At 32.2% G+C, this 22,107-nt stretch overlaps 2 protein-coding genes across 6 annotated transcripts; one reads left to right on the top strand and one right to left on the bottom strand.

The window, feature by feature from the left end:
- The first annotated feature begins 17,435 nt into the window (after positions 1–17,435).
- On the top strand, positions 17,436–19,756 carry LOC106367361 (pyruvate dehydrogenase E1 component subunit beta-2, chloroplastic-like). Its single transcript, XM_013807123.3, has 4 exons — positions 17,436–17,698; positions 17,763–17,881; positions 17,974–18,002; positions 18,527–19,756. The coding sequence occupies exons 1-4, from the start codon at positions 17,605–17,607 to the stop codon at positions 19,497–19,499; spliced, it is 1,215 nt and encodes a 404-aa protein (XP_013662577.1). The 5' UTR covers positions 17,436–17,604; the 3' UTR covers positions 19,500–19,756.
- Positions 19,757–19,955: 199 nt separating this feature from the next.
- On the bottom strand, positions 19,956–21,981 carry LOC106367362 (nudix hydrolase 25). 5 transcript variants are annotated; one of them, XM_048740443.1, is made up of 6 exons: positions 21,806–21,980; positions 21,353–21,420; positions 20,976–21,026; positions 20,669–20,761; positions 20,476–20,570; positions 19,956–20,394 (listed from the first exon to the last, which is right to left on the bottom strand). In XM_048740443.1, exons 2-6 carry the CDS (start codon positions 21,416–21,418, stop codon positions 20,172–20,174), a joined length of 528 nt encoding a protein of 175 aa, XP_048596400.1. In that variant the 5' UTR covers positions 21,419–21,420; positions 21,806–21,980; the 3' UTR covers positions 19,956–20,171. The 5 variants fall into 5 exon arrangements, with proteins under 5 accessions (XP_048596400.1, XP_048596401.1, XP_048596402.1 ...); XM_048740444.1 differs by having other exon boundaries at positions 21,353–21,423; positions 21,806–21,976; XM_048740445.1 differs by lacking the exon at positions 21,806–21,980 and adding an exon at positions 21,549–21,779.
- Between the last annotated feature and the right edge of the window lie 126 nt (positions 21,982–22,107).

The following is a 22,107-nucleotide window of genomic DNA, read 5'->3' on the forward strand; positions in this document are numbered from 1 at the left end:
TATTAATTATATCAGACAATTTCATAGCTATTATTTAAAGAAAGTGCGAAAATATTCTTTTGTACACTATTTATCAATTTAATACTTAATTTAATAAAAAATATAATGTAAGTTAAGATGAACCAACATATTTCTCTAAGAATTCTGAATTTCATCATCATGGTAACACATGACTATAAAACAATGTTGTAATATTTTTCAGTTAATATATAAGAGATTAAATTCATACTTATGTTGCATATAAATTCATACTCCTGTTGCATATAGATTGATGCGTTGTTATATTTTTTTTTTTAACCGTAGTGTGATCCCAAAAGCTTTCTAGATCCAAAGACTAATCAATACGAAGCTTACAATATCCACGTTTTCTTACCACTTAAGGTGCTCCGGATGGTCAAAGAGAATCAAACAAACTCATTTACTATATTTTTATACTCTTAATTAGGCCTTCAATTCTCTTATGACATTTCATAACAAACTCATTTGCCATTTGAGTCAACAAATATTAATCTTCGACTACTTTCTAAAAAAAAAAATTTCAACTAAGGCACGTGCTTGTCTCTCCATGCGCTGCTCCTTTCAATATTTTCTTGTTTTATTAATTCTTTTGCACTTGTTTATACTTATATTTTATTTTGTTTCACGGCATTGAACAAGTGGTAGAGATCCGTAGGAAAAAACGTGGGTAGGAAATAATTTTTTTATTAGTGATTGAATTTAGCTTTCAATTGGTAACTGTTGAATTGAATGAAAAACTGAATAAAATAATGAACACAAATTCAGTAGAAAAAATGAAAAAGCCAAAATTATATAAATTTGTATTCATTTCATTCTTCATGGAAATTGGAGGAGAAATTTTTTCTTTACAGTTTTTTTCATTCATAAAAAAATAAAATGAATAGATGAGACCCACAAATCTATAATATGATAAAAATATTCAATATAACTGACATAAAATTTACCATCAATTTTTTTCTCAAATTGTGGTCACCAGTTAAAACTTTAGTTTACAAATGTAAACTATCCACTAGTAAAGTTATTCTTGTCAAGAAAAATGTATTTAAAATGAAATCGGCTACTAATTAAACTCAACCTGGGTGCCATCTTCCCTTTGAATCGGTTGAGTAATCAATGTCATTATGGATAAGTGTGCTGCAAGCTAATATGAATTTTACCTGATGTTGTATAGAATAGTTTGAGCTGTTCATGAACCTCGTGACGTTGCGTGTTGCGTTGTACTTGGTCTTTATGCATAATCTTTTATTTTAATTGTTTATCTTCAAAGTTCGGTTCAAATTATAAAATCGGTGGCATGGAGACCATTTGGCATATATATAGTGGTTCAAATTATAAAATCAAGTGTTAATTGAATTGCATTAGTCATTTCCAATATTAACTCTATAAATTAATATTCGATAAATTAATAAATACTATAAATTAATAAATTTGTATGGTCTCGAATAAAACCGGTTCAAAATAAGATACAAATAAGATAATAATTTTTAGAAAATCTTATATAAATATATGGTCCCATTAAAATCATAATTAATAATTTTTATATATACATTTTATATAAATACAAACAAACAATTTTATTGTTTGCTTCTATTTCACAATAGAATTATCTATATATTTTCTTAACATTTCAATATATTTTGCTAATCTTTAGTAAAATTATATCTGAAATACATTTAAATTTTATAAAACATATTTATATACATCAAATAATGCAATATAAAAATGTGAAAGTTGAACTAATTTAATTAATGTATATATGGTAAAATCAATTATTTTAGTAATTTTATAAGAAATTCATAAAAAGAGATTTTTGTAAATTAATAAATATCATAGTTTCAACAATATTAATTTATAGAGTTTTTACTATACTCTAAGTCGATGGCATATTGTTTATCGTAGAGAAATAAATATTAAACTACGATTTTATAGATTTGCTTATTTTAGGTAAGAAGAACATAAACACGTGAGTCATGAGCAGTAACCAACGACTTGGAGATTGTTGGCTTCCCATGCGGCATGCGCCATTTAATTGATTCATTCTTTCACAAATATCGTTTTCTCATTTCACAAAATAGTTTTATTACGTGCCTTAACTAAATATCCAAAATAGTTTGATAAAGTGGTCGGCTTATTACTTTATCTCCTTAACTGAATCCAAAAAAAAGTAGACGACACATCTTTTGTATGTCTGTTTCAGTCGACGTATCCTTAGAAGCTAGATGTGCTCATATACCGACAATGTAGAGAACAAAAGCACGCTGAAAAAGTGGGCTGTAAATCCAAAGCCATCTAACCATTTCAAATAACATAAACAAGGTAATTGGCTAGGCTTAATCCAAGGAATTGGAATCCGACAAAGCTGCAGTTCCCACCAGTAAGTGTTCTGGATCTCCAAAACCAGTTCCAATATTATTTTATTTTATTTGGATAGGGTTGTACACCGGTTCCATTCCATATGAGGGGTGAACTATAATGAAGTCTCTTGTAAAATATCAATCAAGGACTAGGACCGTAGGACGATTAATGAGAGAATGAATTTATTAGAGATCTAAGTCTGAGGCTTTACGAGACAAATTTTGAAAGATATACAAGCATCTGTCTGTGTTTCAAAAAAAAAAGTGTTTCAAAAAAAAGCATCTGTCCTTTTTGGTGTAAAAGCTTATGTTATTTTGTTCTATACAAGTATCTTCACAACTTCTCTTGTTAATAAATCCAAAAACATTAAAATTTTATTTTAGATTGAAGGATTCTTAGAAGACACTCGTATAAACTCGCGAAAACAAAAATAGCACGAGCGTTACTTAGAAAACTAAAGAAAACAATTTTAAATTGGATTCCTGACTTATCTTCTAGATATGTAGCCGCCATATCCGTTAAGTGATAGGCACAATTGAAAATAAAACTATTTGAACTACCACCGCAAGTTCACAACGTAGTTTGTAGTGATACAGTTTCTTAGAGAAAAGGGTAAAGAATATCAAAATTGGTTAAATACTTCAAATGCAGAATTATTTTCTAAGCTTAAAAGAAATGAAGTTACATCGAAGGGATTAAACAAAGACTACGATGATCTTCCGAGGTGGAATTTATTACAAACCAATCAATGAAAATTCAAAGTGTATTCTCTACTCAGAGCATCTCCAAAAGAAACTCTATAACTCCAAATATAGATTTTTTTGCTCTCCAAAAATGAACTTCAAAACTTCAAATTTGAAGTTTTATAGAGTGAAACTCCAAATATAGAGTTTCACTTTTCAAAACTTCAAATTTGAAGTTTCATCTTTTTATTTGCATTTTGATCCTTAAAATAATACATCATATTTATAATTCTTAAATATTTTTTGTTTATTGTTTTAATCCTTAAAACTTTTATATCTCATAAATATTTCAACTTTGTTTTATAAATTTAAGTTCTAGACATGAAATTAAATAAAAAAATTTAAAACAAGATTTATAATCTTTTAAAAATAGAATTAAACAGCACGAATATTACACAAAACCATAATAAAAACTTATTAAAAAGACACATGAAGACATAATTATTACTCAAATTTAAATATTATAACAACACTAATAGTCTGGTAAATTTGCTCCAGAACCTCCAAAATCTCCAAAATATTGTCCAAACAAATTTTGTGTAACCGAAGATGATTGTTGTTGTTGCTCTTGACGCATTTTTCGTATGATTCTTTCTTGTTCAGATCAAATGTATTCACGAATATTAACATCATCGATAGAAGCTACGTTTTTTAGCAATATTTTATTTTCTTCTTTTACTTCTTTAAAAGCTAACTTTTTGTTTTATTTTGCAGTAGTAATTCAATCATCTCATGACCTTTTTCCCTGGTTGTTGTACTTTCGTTTAAAAGATCAAGGTTTTGTTCGTTTGATGATATCAAACTATCAGCAGCCATATTATGAGGATATCTGATTTCAACAATTTTTGGCTCGTAATCTACAAATAAAAAATAAAAAGAATCATTTCTTACTTCGAAATGCACTAATTGATCATATATTGGAGCATTATGGAAATAATTTTATGGAATAGTGTAATATTTGCTTGCAGTTTAATATTTAATTATGTACATTTATTTATAATTTTATATTTTAGTGTAAGATTTTTTAATTAATATTTCTGTAATATTTATATATATATACTAGTTATTTATAGAAGTTTTATGAATTTACATCAATTATGACAAATATAAGGACCATAGTGTAAAATATAAATAATTTTGAAGTTAAGTTTGAAGTTTTACTTTTGGAGAAGAACATATTAAAACTTCAAATATAGAGTTTTGGAAACTTCAAAATAGAGTTCCTTTTTGGAGATGCTCTAAGTTGCAAGAAAAAAAATTCCAAATATAAATTCTCTATTAATTATCAACAATGTTAGTGATTAGTGTGAAGCAAAATTCGAAACAAGTCAACTAAAAACGTGAGACGAGACCTTTCAGATGATTTTATACCAAGCCGACAATTCGAAGAATGATTTATGATTGTTTGTTAATGCCACACTATGGTGAACTGCTAGCCCCTAAACCAAAAAGAGAAATTGATGATTCCAACGATCCCTAAAAGATATATAAAGAAAAAACATTCAAAATCATATTCATTGAGCCAAGATAAAGATTGGGTGTGACGACTTAATTTGTGTAATTTTCGGAACTTGTGAAAATAACAAAGATTGGAGTCACTTTCAGGATTGAATAGATAGTTGCACGAATAATAGGTTCTTGTTAATGTTGGATAATTCTAAACTCCTGGAAACTTAACATATTATTAGATGTTTAATATGTTAAGATAAACACAATAAAAAAAAGAAAATTACCTAAAATAACACACATTTGTTAGGTAATGACTAAAATAACTTACAAAAAGAAAAAAGAAAAAAAAAGATGAGTTAAAGTCTATAATGCCCCACTAATAAAATGAATTAAACAAATTTTAAAAATAAACATCCTCCTATACATTAAAAGAGAAGTCACTTTAGTGATTTCTGCTGAGGTGGCACTCATATAGAGCTTCTCAGAAAAAACGTTATAATTCTATTGGCTGGTTTTTTTGAATTTTTCTTTTTCATTTATTTTAATCAATCGCTTATGTAGACAAGCCCAAAACTATTGTCGATTTCGTTAAGCCCATATATAGCTAGGGGATAATAATTATCGATTTAGTTTAGCCTTGGGTACCCGTTCGGGTTCGAGTCGGGTATTTCGGATTTTCGGGTATTTCGGTATAGAGGTATAAAACCCGTTCGAGTATTTCTATACTTCGGGTCGGGTTCGGGTATTTTTAGTTCGGATTCGGTTATTTCGGATCTGGTTCGGATATTTAGATTTTGAAAAAAAAATTTAAAATTTTCATTTCTCAAGTTTCTTATATTTAAGAATATAACTTTCAATTAACTAATTTTTTATTTTTAATAGATTGAATAGTTAATAGATTTGGACATAACAATTTAAGACTAAAAAGACATTAATTTAGTTATTTTTTTTAAATTTCGGATGTAACTTTTTGTTAATTTTTTAAATAAAAAACTTGACATGCATTTTAAGTGAGTAGCAAATCATTTTTTTCGTAATTGTATGTATATTATATGAACTTAAAGTGTGTGGAGTATCAATATAAATATTTTATATAAAATGAGAGATGTAAACTAAAAATATAAGGTTAATTATACATATGTTCGGTTATCTTCGGATATCCATTCGGGTTCGGGTATTATCCGTTCGGGTTCGGGTATCCAATCTCTCCTTATTCAATACCCGTTCGGGTATTTTGCTACTTTGGTTCGGATTTCAGTTCGGATTTTTCGGATCGGGTTCGGGTGCCACTTCGGATATCGGATAAAATGCCCACCCCTACTAATTAGGTTGTTTGTTTTTAATAACTTACCTTTGTAATATGGATTACTTGCGCAAGTTGAAATCATTAAATATGCAAATAACTTATTGACAAAATTTGTTTTTAATAACTTACCTTTCTAATATGGATTACTTGCGCAAGTTGAAATCATTAAATATGCAAATCACTTATTCACAATATGGATTACTTGCGCAAGTTGAAATCATTAAATATTATCGATTTAGTTTACCCTTGGGCAAGATTTAGAATTAAGACAAATATTAAAAACTTTCCTTATTATTCAAACGGTAAACTTGCGCATGTTGATATCATATTTATTACATTGCTTACAAAATATTTTAATGTTTCTAATTAGGTTGTTTGTTTTTAATAACTTACATTTATAATATGGATTTCTTGCGCAAGTTAAAATCATATCATATGCAAATCATTTTTTGACAATACACATTTAATATCTTTCTTTAAACGATTTCATTATTTATTGTGCAAAATATTGTGCGTCATTAATATGAGAAATAAATCGACTGTATATATATATATGAGACACCCAAGGTCTTAAAATACAAACATTTTCTTTTTATTCTTTAAAGTATTATTCACAAATCTCTTCTCTCATACTATTAAGGTATTACGACGATGTTGCTTGTGTGTTAAGAAAAATATGTTTAGACGCAAAGGCTCCTCATCTTTCATCGACTCTGCCACCCACTTTGCCTTGGAAGTATTATATGCTACTTGATGAATCGACTCTGTCACCCACTTTCATCGACTCTGCCACCCACTTTACCTTGGAAGTATTATAGAAAGATTAATAATGTTTTATATATTACTTTTAATATTTATAAACTATAAAATACAATGAACGAAATTTTATATAAGATAATTATAATAGTTTTATACTCTACTTGATGAATTATGTTTGAATATAATTATATAATAACTATTTTAAATATTACAAAATCGAAAAATGTTTATTAATATTATTTTTAAATTATTTATCGTTGTTTAAAGAATAAATTTATTATAATTTTAAAATAATTTATAAAATGCTTATAAAATGCAAGGCAAAGTTTCACTTTCAAGAGTTAAGTCGAGATCTGGATTAAAAATCCTAATAACTGGTAAAGAAGGGAAGCCGCAGACAAAAATATTGAATGTTGTCTACAAACAAGTTTTTCAGAATATTTCGTAGTTACGGTACGTAATTTTAATCTACTTTTTTTTCAAATACAAATTTTAAAATGAATAAACTGTTGCAATTGCTTATTTTTTGTATTTGCTAGATGGGTTGTGATGAGTTAGGAGACCGATGACAGTATGTCAATTTAATATTATTTCATGTTTAATAAAATTTAGAAATTTATAAATCTATCAAATAATGTTAACCCGTCAAATTGCTTACAAAATATATTTAATTTTTTGCAAGTTTCTAATTAAATTTGCTTTCTTTATCCAAAAATGTACTTCATAATTTATATTATTTATGGATAATATTTTGATTTTTATTATATTTTCTTTTAATATGTCACATAAATGTTTGTTTATTATTTATGGAAAATAATATTATTCACCTAAAATAAAGAATTACGAAACATATACAATACAATTCTAATTAATGATAATATAAAATCTGTTACTTCGAAAACTATACACTATTTATTCCATTTTTTGAATGAAAGTATCTTCGTAAACACACAAAATATTTTGTGACGTTGCAATTATACATACACACAATATCTACCTCTTCGTACTGACGTTACTGTGTTCCCTTTCGTGAGGTACGGGCCGAGAGAGAACACAAGGTGCAGACCGATCATGTTCTTATGCCCGCACAGGGTGCGGAGCGGTCACCTAGTTTACTTTAAAACACTTGAAAAGGTAACAATTAAAAAAACACGGGAAAATCCCTTTGCCGTAACCCATGAACCGAAGCCTAAACCCCTTTCCCATAACGTTCTCCTGTGTTTTGCCATGATTTATCAGAGATTCGATCTTATTTGCACCCTTCTCTACCACAAAAAGCTTTGATTCACAAGGGGAAGTGAATTTGAGGAATTGTTTGATGTCTTTGGTATCTGGATATGACACCGACGATACCTTTGGAGGAAGAGTGAGTCTTCTATCTTCTACAGAGAGAGGAAGAAGACGATTCCAAGTTACACTTGGATCCTCAGTACATTATCAAGTAGCATCTGGGATAAAGTTGCTTCCTAATATATGAACTAGTTCAAAATGCAGAGTCTGCAATTGATTAACTAGAAGAGAGATGATAATATGATGCTAGCTGAAAACGTTGGAACCAAAAAGATTGCAGAAGTTCTGAGCCATTGGACTGTGATTCCAGTGACAAGCCTTTTCCAGACTGAGAGGGAAAGGTTGATTGGTCTTTGCTGATATGTTGCAGAAGAGGGCTGTCAGCTGTGGGACAACAACAAGTAGTGAATGCAGTTTCTGAGGCGTTTTTGATGTTAAGGGCATGACTTGGAAGACCACAATTGATTGTACTTTTAAGGGGTTGTAGTAAGAAGAAACAGCTGATTCTCATCTATTTATATTTCACGTCATACGGATTAACCGTATATTCAGGGACATATTCACTTGGAACAATATGACGTCGGCTAATGATTTTGATCATCAGAAAAACTTGATGCTGGAGCAAGTATTGGTCTCTAGCTTGAGACTGGGTTATAGCAGAAACGTGTTTGGTTCAAACCAGGTTGTGGGTCATTGGTTTCGGGTTGTTCAAGGATTTGTGACAATGATTTGCTTGACAAATTGCATCATCATATGGGTTGAAGAGAAGATAATTTTTTTATCATTATTTGATATTGGATCAAGTTGGATTTATATATTTTGAATTTGCCTTTTCCTTCTGCCACAAACTGTTAAAACCTCCTCCATCGTTTTTTTTTTTGAGATTAACGTGAAAGTTATTTGTAAAAAAAGTGGAAACTGTGACTTGGAGAAAGCAACTGGTTGCGGTTAGTGGTCGGTGTTTTGGTTCAATTAGAGGTAATCGAAATTCTGATTTGTTAATTGATTCGGGATGAAAAAAGTCTGTCACTCCTTAAAGGTATGTCATCACATACATTAAAACCTGCTGCCACATAGCAGTTAGTTTTGTTATAAATTTTAAACTCTGCAACAAAGCATACTTATTCAAAAAGTTTGATGTCTATAAATTAAAAAAGCAAGTCTGCTATTTCAGCAACACGAAAATCTGCCAAATTATAAAAAGTCTACCAGAAAAATTTACATGCCAGTATAAAAGTCTCTTAACTTTTATAAACATGCTATCATAAGGCAAAAGTCTGCCATTATAAATCTGCCAACAGAAAATAAATCTGCAAACGTAATTAAATCTATCATTATGTGCAGTAGACTTTTTACCGTAAGTCTGTTATGATATAAAGTATGCTGCAATAAGTCTGTGTGAAGAAGTAAATCTGCTAGACATTAATAAATCTGCCATCAAATATCACAGATTTTTTACCGCAGATTTATTTAACTGTTTCGAAAATAATTTATTTTTTATGATGTGGTAAAAAAATATTAATGGTATTTTCTGTAAATATGTTTATTGTTAACAAAGGAAATAAGGACATTTTAGGTACACAAAACAGTCTAGTAATTAAAAAAAATTATAAGTTACTCTAGTAATAATAACATGATTTGGTGTTATTTTAGTAATCTTTCCTAAAAAAAATCTAAAAATAGAAAAATCAAGTTTTCTATTTACTATTTAGGTTAGGTTTGTGTTTTTCATATCCCACATGTTAAAAGAAATTGTCTTTCATATAAATAGAAGTCTCATGGAGAAGTGTTCCAAAAGAGATATAAGAGAAACACATTAAGAGCTTTATTTTTGGTAATTTCTAAAGCTAATAAGAAAAATCGTTTTTATAATTTTTTTGTTTCTAGAGATTTGAGTTAATCCCGGATTCGTCTGGAATAAGTGTTTATTTATTTTAATTAAGAGTGTGTATATTTAGTTCTCAAAAACAAAAGAGTGTGTGTGTATCCATGACCAAGACCAATTAGCATCTCGCCATGCAAACAGACATCCTCCTACTATTACCACAATTGGATTTGATGGTTTCATCAAAGTTTAATCCATTTAAACCAATGCAGCGAAGTTCTTGATCACGTTTTGCTGATTCCTCTCTCTCTCTCTCTCTCTCTCTCTCTCTCTCTCTCTCTCTCTCTCTCTCTCTCTTGTTAGCCGATGGTTCCACTATATGTTGGTTTTGTGTATCTGGGGTGTTGAATGAAAGGTACATTTCCACCAAAGTTTTAAGTGCCTGAAAATGCAAAAAGAATAGTAAGTCTTTCATCGAGCCGTCCAAGTTGATCCATATGTACTTTTGAGTATATCTTTATCACATACATGCCAATAGATCCATAATTCAACCTTAAGTGGCATCAACAAGAAGAAGAATGTGGGATCAGAAACCCGTGTCTGGGGTATTCTTTTGGTCTTTAACGCTGCAGAAAAGTAGTTACCATGATGAAGATGATGTGATTCATATATATATCTCGAGGTTCATTTGCTCTTATCTTCCAATACCCAAGCATATTCTTAAAGAAAGTTCATTTAGGAACCTCTTATCAACTACACAAGTTGATAATATCAAAATCATAGATGGTAGATCATTACCATGAAAGGACTGACTTGTAATAATTTAGCAACCAAGTTAGATTCAGGGTCAAAAACAAAAGTCACTCATTCCTCCCCATGGTGTATTTGTAACCTACAAGAATCCTCTAATCATATCAACATAAACACTAATACCATAAAGCTAATCCAATAGATACACCATATAAGTTTTTTTTGGGAAATCTACAAGATCTACATAAATCCAACGGTCAAGATTAGTAATACGATGGTGATATCATCAATTTTGAGTGTTAGATTTATGTCAATCTTGTAGATTTCCCAATAGGTATCAACCCCGAAAATGCACAATCTCTTCTGAGAAATAACATAAAACAGAGGAGAGAAAACAACCTATATACATGTGCAATGCATTTACTTAAAGCGCTTACCCGATCCTTAGCAATAATACAAGCTCAATGAGTTTTGTTCATATCCAATGCTTGGAGGTACTGTAATTAGAAAACTGCATCCAAATTAACAGTCATCAGATTTTTTCTATCTTCAAAACTTCGACCATGCACATTATTTTGACTATCACACAGCCATGAAATGATAAGATAATGATTCAATTGGGCTTTATCCTGAAAGGTATACTGCAAATGCATACTGAACCACATTAGTATTTGAGAGATCAAATCTACAAAGACCGATGCTACACTAGAATTCTGCAAGAGAAGATTCAAGCTAAGTCAAATGAGGAAATTTTTTTTTATATAAAGCTAAGAAAGTATGTAAATATGCAAAAAAGGTTTAATGTATGAAAAGCATTGGGAATGAAGGAATTCCCAGGGATTCAAATATGAAGAAACAATTAAAGCAATAAGGAAATTAATAAGCAACGTTCTCGAATTCAAACAACAAAATTAGCATAACCTACTTCCACAGAGAAAAACCCTATGTATTAGAACACTAAAGACTAAATTTTGTTGAATTCTAGTTTCTTAACATGCATAAAGATCTGAGTTTGATAAGTTCACAAAACTCACTAACATCAACTTCCATTGACTAAGAATATTTTGCTCATCTAATTTTGTTTCAGGCGTTTAAACTATCACTTGTGATGCATTTAATAAAGTAATTAAGACAGAAACTAGGTCATGAGTCCAATTTCAACATTAAAGAACTTAAATGAAGAATCCAATATTGATAAATCATTATTAACAAATCATTAATCAATAAAATCCAATTGAAACCATAAAATCCAATTAAAAACTACTCAAATATGACCGGAGAAACAGAGAAAAATATGAAGAATGCATAAATAAAAATCGGGGTTCATAACACTTCTACGAGGTAGAGTACAAATTCGTCTCCTCCAAAAATTATAAAACAAAAGAGTATGATGAAAACAAAGCATAGCCTATTCAACGGCTAAAAATAAGAGATATATGTCTAATTCACGTTCTAGTCAAAATTTAGCTTAAACCAAACTGAAAATAAATAAAAACTGAAATTTTCATTTTTTCGTATAGGACTGGCAGACAGGCCAGGCTTCAGTAAAACAATCATAATTTTTGATCTAACCGATGGATCGACTTCAAACTAGTGGCACTGAAAAGCTTACTTAATTATATATTATTGTATCCAAATTTGAATTCAATCTCATCGCGGAAAATCTCCCATGCATTGGTAAACTTCAGATGCATCTAAAAAGTTCTGCATCTTTATTTTCTCTTTTGCATCCAATTCGGCACCATCTACTCCAAATCGACCTAACACCTTAAAGACTTGATAAAAAGTAAAAGACTACGAGACAAACTCTGAAAATAAAAGAATCAAAACAAATGATAGAAGTTGGTTAAACACTGTTTATCAAATATGATCTACACTGTTTTAGATCAATACACACAACCTTAACCAAACAGAAGCGTAAACTATCTTGGAATCTAAGTCACTCCTTTTAAACATACTCTCTTAGTATCTTGTAGTAACACTGATATGATATAATGAAAATATAGCAAGAGCAAAAAGAAGCTTACTTCAGTCTGGCGGTACCAGCAAGAAGGCAAGCTTAGTTTGGAGAGAGATGATCTGGCGGCGCGTTGAGTGCATTGTTGAGGTAAAAAAATGTGTAATGGATGGAGTAACAGAAGGCTTGTAAAGCTTTTAACGATATTGATCGGGATCCAATAGACATTTTGCAATTAGTAGAGACAAAATTAACATTGTGGACTGAAACTCAAGTCTTATCAATCCATAGTGAAACTCTACTATGAGAGAGGAAGAAAGACAAAACTCATCAATTAGATTAGGCATATGATGTTCTACGGATAGGCCGTGGAAGGAAAATGAAGTTTTATCGGGACACTGTTGGTATAGTACTTTTGAAGGCTTTGAGAGATTGATGGGAATAAAGAATACAAGACAAATTCTCACACACTTGCATTCATAATTTGAATATCTTATATGGACAGTGGAATACATGATAGCTTTCAGATAAATTCACGTGACGTTTGTAAATTGTGACATATTGTTCTACATTAGTGAAAATGATTTTTGAACTAGATGAATGATTTAATTTTGCAACATATATGGAGGAGATTTGAAGATGTAAGGAAAGGTCTCATATCATTCACAAAGATATAGAGTATTAACTGAGTCTATTCTATCGATAACAAAACAAATTAACAACTTTTGTTTTTATTTGAGATCAATTTTTATTTATTCTTAGTTTCATTATTAATATTTATTAAATGGCATAATAATATTTAAAAGCTAAAACAAAAATAGTATTTAATATTTTATAACCATATAAAATAAAGTGCATAAATTTTAGAAAATATAATTAGTCTTTATTTTTGGTTTAATCTATATATATAAAGAAGACTTTTCTCACACCTAAAGAAGCCACGTCATCAATTCGTTCATCCTGGACGTGACATGTGTCCTCTCTCGCTTAACGCCGCGTTTCATTAACTGTTTTACCTAATATTTTTGGGCTTTGTGTTTGGGCTTTATGATTCTTTATGCTGATCGAGCCCGAAAGCGACCAAACACATATCGTCTTCCTCGATTTCAGAACGAGTTTAGGGTTCATCCTCCTCTTCCCATGAACTTCTTCAACTTCATCTTCCCACTCTCACTCTGATACATCAATGGAACTCACTTATTTTTTGTTTAATATAAAAATTGTGTTACCTACAAATTATTTGGATTAACTGAGTTAATGACCATTAAAGTGACCCTGAACTATTGTTAATTCAATCTACGGTAAAAATACACTTATTGAAAATTTTTAGATTAGTGACCCTGAACTATTCGTTGAGTAACCTTTACTTCCTATTTGCTACATTAAATTTCAATAATATTAAACAAATTTTCTAGTTGTATTTTCTTCCCTTTCTTCATCGATCTACACGAAGAGGATATTCAAGATGTGGTGTACAGACCTCTTATACAGTAGATCTACAAATTAAATAGGTAGCTATGTTATACTAGCTAAGATCTCTGAATACATTTTAGCCAACATCTCTCTTTTTACGTGGCTTAACTCTAGGTCATTTTTGGTAGTTTACGTAAATATGCTACAGGTAAAGCATGTTTTTAAGCGAGTGGGGTAGTTAGATAATTTTGCTCCCATTTGTGTATATCTAGCAACTATCTCATAAAATTAATATATAAACTAAAAACTATCAGAAAATTAGCTTGATGTCTTGGTTAACTCTAAAGATATAAAAAGAATTTTAGTTAAATATTTAAATATCAAAACTTCATATCTTGAAGCAAAATGAAAATCAATATCAAAAGAACTATAAATAAAAACAATTTAAAAGGAAATTAAATTGATATTTAGAATACTTTTATGGAAAATCAATATAAAAGTTTAACTAACAGAACTAAAGAAATAGTAGCTTACAAATGTAAACTTACAGAAAATGATATTATTAATAATAAACAAAAACTTTAAAAGAAATTAATCTAAATAAATTAAATTGATATCTAGACTACCTATGTGTAAAATCTTATCTCTAATATACATAAGGCTATATTTTGAAGTTGGAGTTGACTAAATCTTAGTAGATGCAGACAATGGATATCAAATAACTCCAAGTTGAAGTTGGAGTTGATGAATATTTTCAATCTTATCTCCAGTATATAAATGGTGATTGAATCTTACACAAGTTTTACCGTTTTAGCAATAGGAATTTCAGATGGAGTTGTAGTCCATGCCACATCTCATTTAGCATGCGCGGTTCCCTGGCTTTTCAGAAAATAAAAATGCGTCTAAGCTAATGGTGAAATATAAACAAAGATACATATGGATTTTGTGCAGGCGGTGGAGGAGCTACATGGATTGCAATGATTAGACTAATAACCTTCACATTGGATACACCATGGTTCAGACGCAATAAGCTCTAGCTTCTTAGAGCGTATCAAATTTCTTGATTTTTAGGCATGTTATATAGACAAAATAATCAACTAGTTACAATAAGGTAAGAAAACCGAATATTAAATAGATGACAATGACTCTAAACCAAACTCGCCTTTGGCCTGTTTGATGGATAGACCTTCGACGTTATTCTTCATCTTCACCATCCTTATTCATATGATTTTTGTATATTCAAAATTTTATAATTAATATACACACATAGTAGAAAAGATTAAAGCGAAAATGTATGTAAGTGTGAAGAATATTGGTCAGTTCAGACAATAAATACAATTATTTTCATCCATGGGTGATCTCTATTAGTTTTATTTTATTTTCTCGGATTAGTATTGACAAGATTTCTTTCAAAGGTACATTTAAAAGCTAAAGAAGTAGATTTCATTCATCTATATTTTTACTCCATCTAAAATCTCAACATCTTAACTTTGTACCCAGATAAAATCTTATTTTAATAGTTACAAAGGTTTAACATGCTCTACAAACAACCGAGAAAACAAAAGATTTTTTTTTCAAACAATATATATTAAATTTTAATAATAATTAGAAATAAAAAGTATAATGAAATTCTATAAAACTGATAAATAATAAAAACATGCAACCAGAAAACCACGTAAACCTTATCCAACCTTTATAATATTATACGCCACAACCTTTTAATATAGACACAACCATCAAAAACAAACACAATAAATCTTAACATATATAACCAACCAAACATTCTTGAAAGAACATAAATATTATTATACACCTCTAGCAACATAAAACACATGCAATGAAAATATACAATAATATAGTTATATGCATCACACATAAAGCATATCATGCACGTAGCGTGGACCGATAATAAACTACTAAAAACAAAAGTATTTAAACTGAACTTTACACTAATATAATATTTATAAATCAAAATTCTTAAAAACTGAGAAACCAAACCAAAACTTGTATGTGATCTGAATTGAATACTCCTAATAATATTCTTTTGTTTGACGGGGTTTATGGATTATAGGTGCGCCTAAAGATGAGGGAGGGTTGGGTTTGCGATCTATCAAAGAAGCGAATGATGTCTCGTGCTTGAAGCTGGTTTGGAGGATTCTCTCGACTAAATCATCACTGTGGGTACGGTGGATCAACAGATACTTAATACGGAAAAATTCTTTTTGGTCAGTCAAAGACAGTAGCTCTTTGGGATCATGGATGTGGAAGAAAATCTTAAAATACAAAGCCATGGCGATGCGTTTCATGAAGGTGGAAGTCAATAATGGAGCATCGACATCCTTCTGGTTTGATCAATGGTCCCCTCGTGGCAGATTGATTGACACAACAAATGGAAGAGGCATGATAAATATGGGCATTAAGCTTAATGATACAGTGGAAAAGGCTATCAACTCTCACCGCAGTAGGAGACATCGAGAGGAAATTTTCAACACGATAGAAGAGGAGATATTGACACTGCGTCTGCAAGGTCTAAATCACAATGAGGATGTCTATATGTGAAAAGCAGGAGATAATATTTACAAAGCAGATTTTAGTTCTAAAGCGACATGGAACCTCATCCGTGTTGAGCAAGCTAAAGTCGACTGGTACGAAGGTATTTGGTTCCCATGCAACACACCTCGATACTCCTTTATGGCTTGGATTGAGGTTCAAAATAGACTCCCCACGGGTGATAGGATCTTAACCTAGAATATGCCCGCGACAACAGCATGTTCCCTCTGTTCAGAGCCGCTTGAAACTCGCAATCACCTGTTTTACAAGTGCAAATATTCAGAAGAAGTTCGGAAAAATCTTACTCTTAAGCTACTGTCTGTGCACTATACGAATGATTGGGAGGAGATCATCCGGCTTCTAACGGACCAGACATGGAACTCGACCTACTTATTTCTGCTCAGGTATGTGTTCCAGGTGACACTATCAACTATTTGGAAAGAGAGGAATGGGAGAAGGTGTGGAGAACTATCCAACAACCCTGCAACTTTGATCAAAAACGTGGACAAAGCTGTCCGAAACCGCATATCTAGTTTGCGTTCTATGGGAATTCACAAGTACAACAAAGCTATGGAAACATGGTTTTCATTTAGATAACATTTTATTTCTTTTTCCAACTCCTTAAGAAACATTCCAACATTCAACTTATGTTGCAGTCATTGTAAAAAAGTTTTTTTTTTAAATTAATTTAACATTCATTCAAGAAAAAAATTATAAGTGCGCCTAATGAATTGTTCTATTTATTAATGTGCCTGATACATTTTAGGCCCATCCGTCCGAAAACCCAAACCAAAGAAATGCCAAAGCTTAGTGAAAACTTAAATGTAGTTAAGGTTTGGTCGAGGTGGTTAAGCGAACTCATCGTTGTTATTCTCAACAGCTGCTACTGTTCAGATGTAAACACTTGTCAATACAGCGCGAAAATACAAGGTGTCGCGCTTATATTGGTTGCTTACACAACATGAGATGACGATGAAAACAAAGTAACACAATATAATTCGGCAAAAAAAAAAAATATATATATATATATATATATGAAATTAAATTCTTCGATATCTCCGCTCGGCGTCGTCACACTTTTGAATCTCCATTGTTCTGTTTTATATACACTTTGTAATTGCATAGCTATAACTGTACCAATATTCCCCCCCAAAGATTTAATTGTCCCGAGCTCCGTGGGGGAAAAGAAATGTCTGCGATAATCCATGGAGCTGGAGCTGCTACGGCCTTGACGACGTTTCATTCCAAGAAACTCGTTGCTCGATCTCGCACCAATCTTCCAGGTTCCAATTTCGATTTCGAATTAAGCCTAGGAAAGATCTAAAGCAGTTTGGGGTTTTGATGCAGGGAGGAGCAAGAGATGCATTGTCGCTTCTGGATCTGATGACGGGAGTAAGAGCTTTGGCTCTTCTTCTAGCCTCAGTCTTCGTCACTCTCACAAATTGATTCCTAATAATGCTGTCGCGGTATTTGTTTTTGTCCTCCCATTTTCATTTTGTTGTGTTAGAGTTTCTCCTTTGAATCTACAATCATTTACGGCTTTTTCCTTTTTTTGTAGACCAAGGTGGACACATCAGCGACCACGGGGTACGTTTTGCAATTTGGAATCTGATTTTCCTCAACTTAATTCTCTAGCATGACTTGCTGATTGAAGGATTTAGATACTTGCTTGAACAAATCTATCTTTTGTTACACAAAAACATAGGTTGCATTGCATGTCAATGGGAATCAAAGTTAAGCCAGAGAGCAGCTAGTTGTTATTCTTTTTTGTGCATCCTGGCCAGTTATGGATTAGGAAACAAATTCTCTTTTGAAAAGGGTGTGAGATCTAGGAGGTTTCCAGAGACATTCAAATCCATAGCTGTTATTTGGTAAAGAAAAAAGATTGCATTCTTTGTTTTTGTAATCTTCCCACTGACATACCAGTTGAATATACTGTAATGGCATACCAGTTCATCTATTACTTGTTTCCATATTCATTTTCTTTATTGTAAAGAATAACACATTTCCTGCTCTACCTCGAAAGTCCAGTGTTTCAATGCTCATATTCTAACCATGTAAATTAGATGCCTTTTCCGTATACCCAATTTTTTTGTCATATGAACTTGCAGACATGAACTACTGCTTTTCGAGGCTCTTCAGGAAGGTCTGGAAGAAGAGATGGACAGAGATCCACATGTATGCGTCATGGGTGAAGACGTTGGCCATTACGGGGGCTCCTACAAGGTTACCAAAGGCCTTGCTGATAAGTTCGGCGACCTCAGGGTTCTCGACACTCCCATTTGTGAAAACGCATTCACCGGTATGGGCATTGGAGCCGCCATGACTGGTCTAAGACCCGTCATTGAAGGTATGAACATGGGTTTCCTCCTCTTAGCCTTCAACCAAATCTCCAACAACTGTGGAATGCTTCACTACACATCTGGTGGTCAGTTCACAATCCCAGTCGTCATCCGTGGTCCCGGTGGAGTGGGACGCCAGCTTGGCGCTGAGCATTCGCAGCGGCTGGAATCTTACTTCCAGTCCATCCCCGGGATCCAGATGGTTGCTTGCTCCACTCCTTACAACGCCAAAGGCTTGATGAAAGCCGCGATAAGAAGTGAGAACCCTGTGATTCTGTTTGAGCACGTTCTGCTTTACAATCTCAAGGAGAAGATCCCTGACGAAGAGTACATCTGTAACCTTGAAGAGGCTGAGATGGTCAGACCTGGAGAGCACATTACCATCCTCACTTACTCGAGGATGAGGTACCATGTGATGCAGGCAGCTAAAATTCTTGTGAACAAAGGGTATGACCCTGAGGTTATCGACATCAGGTCGCTGAAGCCGTTTGATCTTTACACGATTGGGAACTCGGTGAAGAAAACGCACAGGGTTTTGATAGTGGAGGAGTGTATGAGAACCGGTGGGATTGGAGCTAGTCTTACGGCTGCCATTAATGAGAACTTTCATGACTATTTAGATGCTCCGGTGATGTGTTTGTCTTCTCAGGACGTTCCTACACCGTATGCTGGTACTCTTGAAGAGTGGACTGTGGTCCAACCGGCTCAGATCGTGACCGCAGTTGAGCAGCTCTGCCAGTGAAATTCATGTCTTATCCGGTGAACCATTATTTACCATTTTCCTATCAGTTTCCCGTCTTTAACTTAGTTCGTAAGAATTTGTCCAAGTGGTTTGGTTTTGTTAAATGTTTGTTCTCTTTTGTTGTGTTGGTATATGGTTTTGCAACTTTTTTAATTTATCTCCCACATTTTTATTTTGAATCTCAGAATTTTGTTTACGTTCTGTAACTAAACACAACCTATTCTGTTTTAAAAATCGTCTAAAGATTTCGTATGAGACATTTTTCACCATGGAATACAACTTGACTATTTGTGTGTTTGAGTACTACCATAATGGATTCGAACAAATTGTACAATAAAACATGAATAAATGCAAAAAATTAGTTTGCAAATTATCTACAAGAATATAAATACTGCAAATAATAAAGCTAGAATAATATATTTCAAACTAGCTTACAAGAATACAACATTCAGGGAATATAAACAATGTACATGTACTATTTAGAATAATCATAACCTTTGCATTTTCTTTACACTTAGTTATAAGTTAGAAGGACATACACAAGCCATTCCCTTTTTGTGGATCCAGACCATGACTTTATTACAATAAACCCCCAAGTTAAACCAAAACCAAAACCTTCTAGTACCAATAACCAATTTACAAAAATGAGCAGAACAAACATTGGTTTCCTTATCACCACTTGGCAGATTTACATTTAGCAGCTCTTCCTGGATCATTCAAGTAAGAACCAAAAGTCTTAATGACTTGTTCGTAGGTTGGCCTTTTGTAATCAACTGCTTGCTCTACCACTTCTTCCGGTCTCGCCCACTTCCACTCCGCAAACTCTGAATCCGCTTCGTTGTTAGCTAGATTGATCTCTCTTTCATCCTCGTCGTTTATCAGTCTCACTAGAAACCTGTGTGGATTCAAAACATTGAACCATTCATTCTCTCTTGCAAAACACTTTGTCCTAGTTTAGGAGGTACTGAAGACTCACCATTTCTGCGCCTGACCATGCCATTCACCGCCCCAGAGCCGGTTAACCTTTGCTTTTACTGCCGGTGGGAAATCATATGTTAACCAAGTTGGAACCTGTTTTTAAGACATTTAAGACGACAGAGAGAAAATCATTGGTAAATGGCTCTGATTCAAAATCATCTGTGGTGTGTTAGTAAGTAAAGAGTAGAGACCTCAGCTATGATTGCAGCTGAAACGACTCCAGTTTCTTCTTGTAACTCTCTCATGGCTGCTGACTTTGGATCCTCTCCATCTTCTATCCCTCCCTGTGACATCCTCAGTTTAGTGAGCTATGAAGTTAAACGATCTAGAAACATCTTGTCAAGATTCTTTATCAAAAATCATGACCATCTATTTCCACTAGAATGGTGTTAAAAACATCAGCAATATGATACAGTTTATCTAAAACGACAAAAAATATAACACCATGAAAACGCGAAAACTTCATAAGTTCGAAAATGAGTGATTAAACACACACACCTGCGGCATCTGCCATGCTCCAGGAACATTCAATCTTGAAGCTACAAATACCTTAGAACCATACATAATCAAAGGTCACAAACTAAATTCAGTTTTACTAACCATTGGCGGATCTAGAAAGTTTTATAATGGGGGGCAAAATTTTCAAACTTACAAATAAAGCATACTTAACCTTAGATTTGAGGTTTTATGGGAGGCAAATTTATTCAATTTCTTCAAAATTCATTATAATTTAGTAAAGAAATTTTTTTTAAAAAAAAAATCATAGGGGGCAGATGCCCCACCCTTGTATGCTCTACATCCGCCACTGTTACTAACTAGTGGCAAAACAATAATTTTACGAGAGAGCTGAATTAGATGATTGAAAATAGTGTTACCAAATTATCTGAATTGATTAGACAAACACCAACATTGGGACGATATCCAGGAGGTAGATTCTCCATTCCTGCTGAAAGCAACAGTCACCACTTGATACATCAAGACAGGAGATTATGTGGTATATAAATTATAAGAATTTTTAGCTTCATCTACTCTTTTTTTTTAGCTATATCTACTTTAAAATAACTATCTTACTTTTTTCAATCTTGCATATCCAGAAATGTTTTTATGTCACTACTACAATTAACGAAGGCGAGAGAGAGATTTCAATTTTCTGTTATCAGATCGTCTTAGAACTTTTGAACAGATTCTCCTACAGCAAAACCTAATAACTCTTCTATTGTTATACTTTCAGACAGAAGAAAACAAATGAAAACACTCGTGAACACAAAGAACAATCTAAAACGTACAGATCTAAAAAAACAAATCAAGAATCGAATGAAGGAACAAACCTTTGCTTTTTTCTGAGCTTTGACTTCTTTAAAGCAGGAGAAAAGTTTTAAGTTTTAACCCAAGGAAGCTACAAAGAAGAACATGTGTAAGAAAGCACACGTATACCTTTTTATACTATATTATATATGGAGAATTGGATTCGATCTTTAAACGGTGACGTTTTTGATCTACCAGCCTCTTCCTTTTCTGTGTTCTGACCGACTATTTGACATCTTAGTTTCACTGTTTATGATGGTCCGGGCCCACAGGCGACTTATTTTAACTTACATTTAGCTGCCACGTGTATTCTATAAAGACCAAA

The sequence above is a fragment of the Brassica napus genome, chromosome A9 (assembly GCF_020379485.1).
Source record: "Brassica napus cultivar Da-Ae chromosome A9, Da-Ae, whole genome shotgun sequence".
NCBI classification, from domain to species: Eukaryota; Viridiplantae; Streptophyta; class Magnoliopsida; order Brassicales; family Brassicaceae; genus Brassica; species Brassica napus.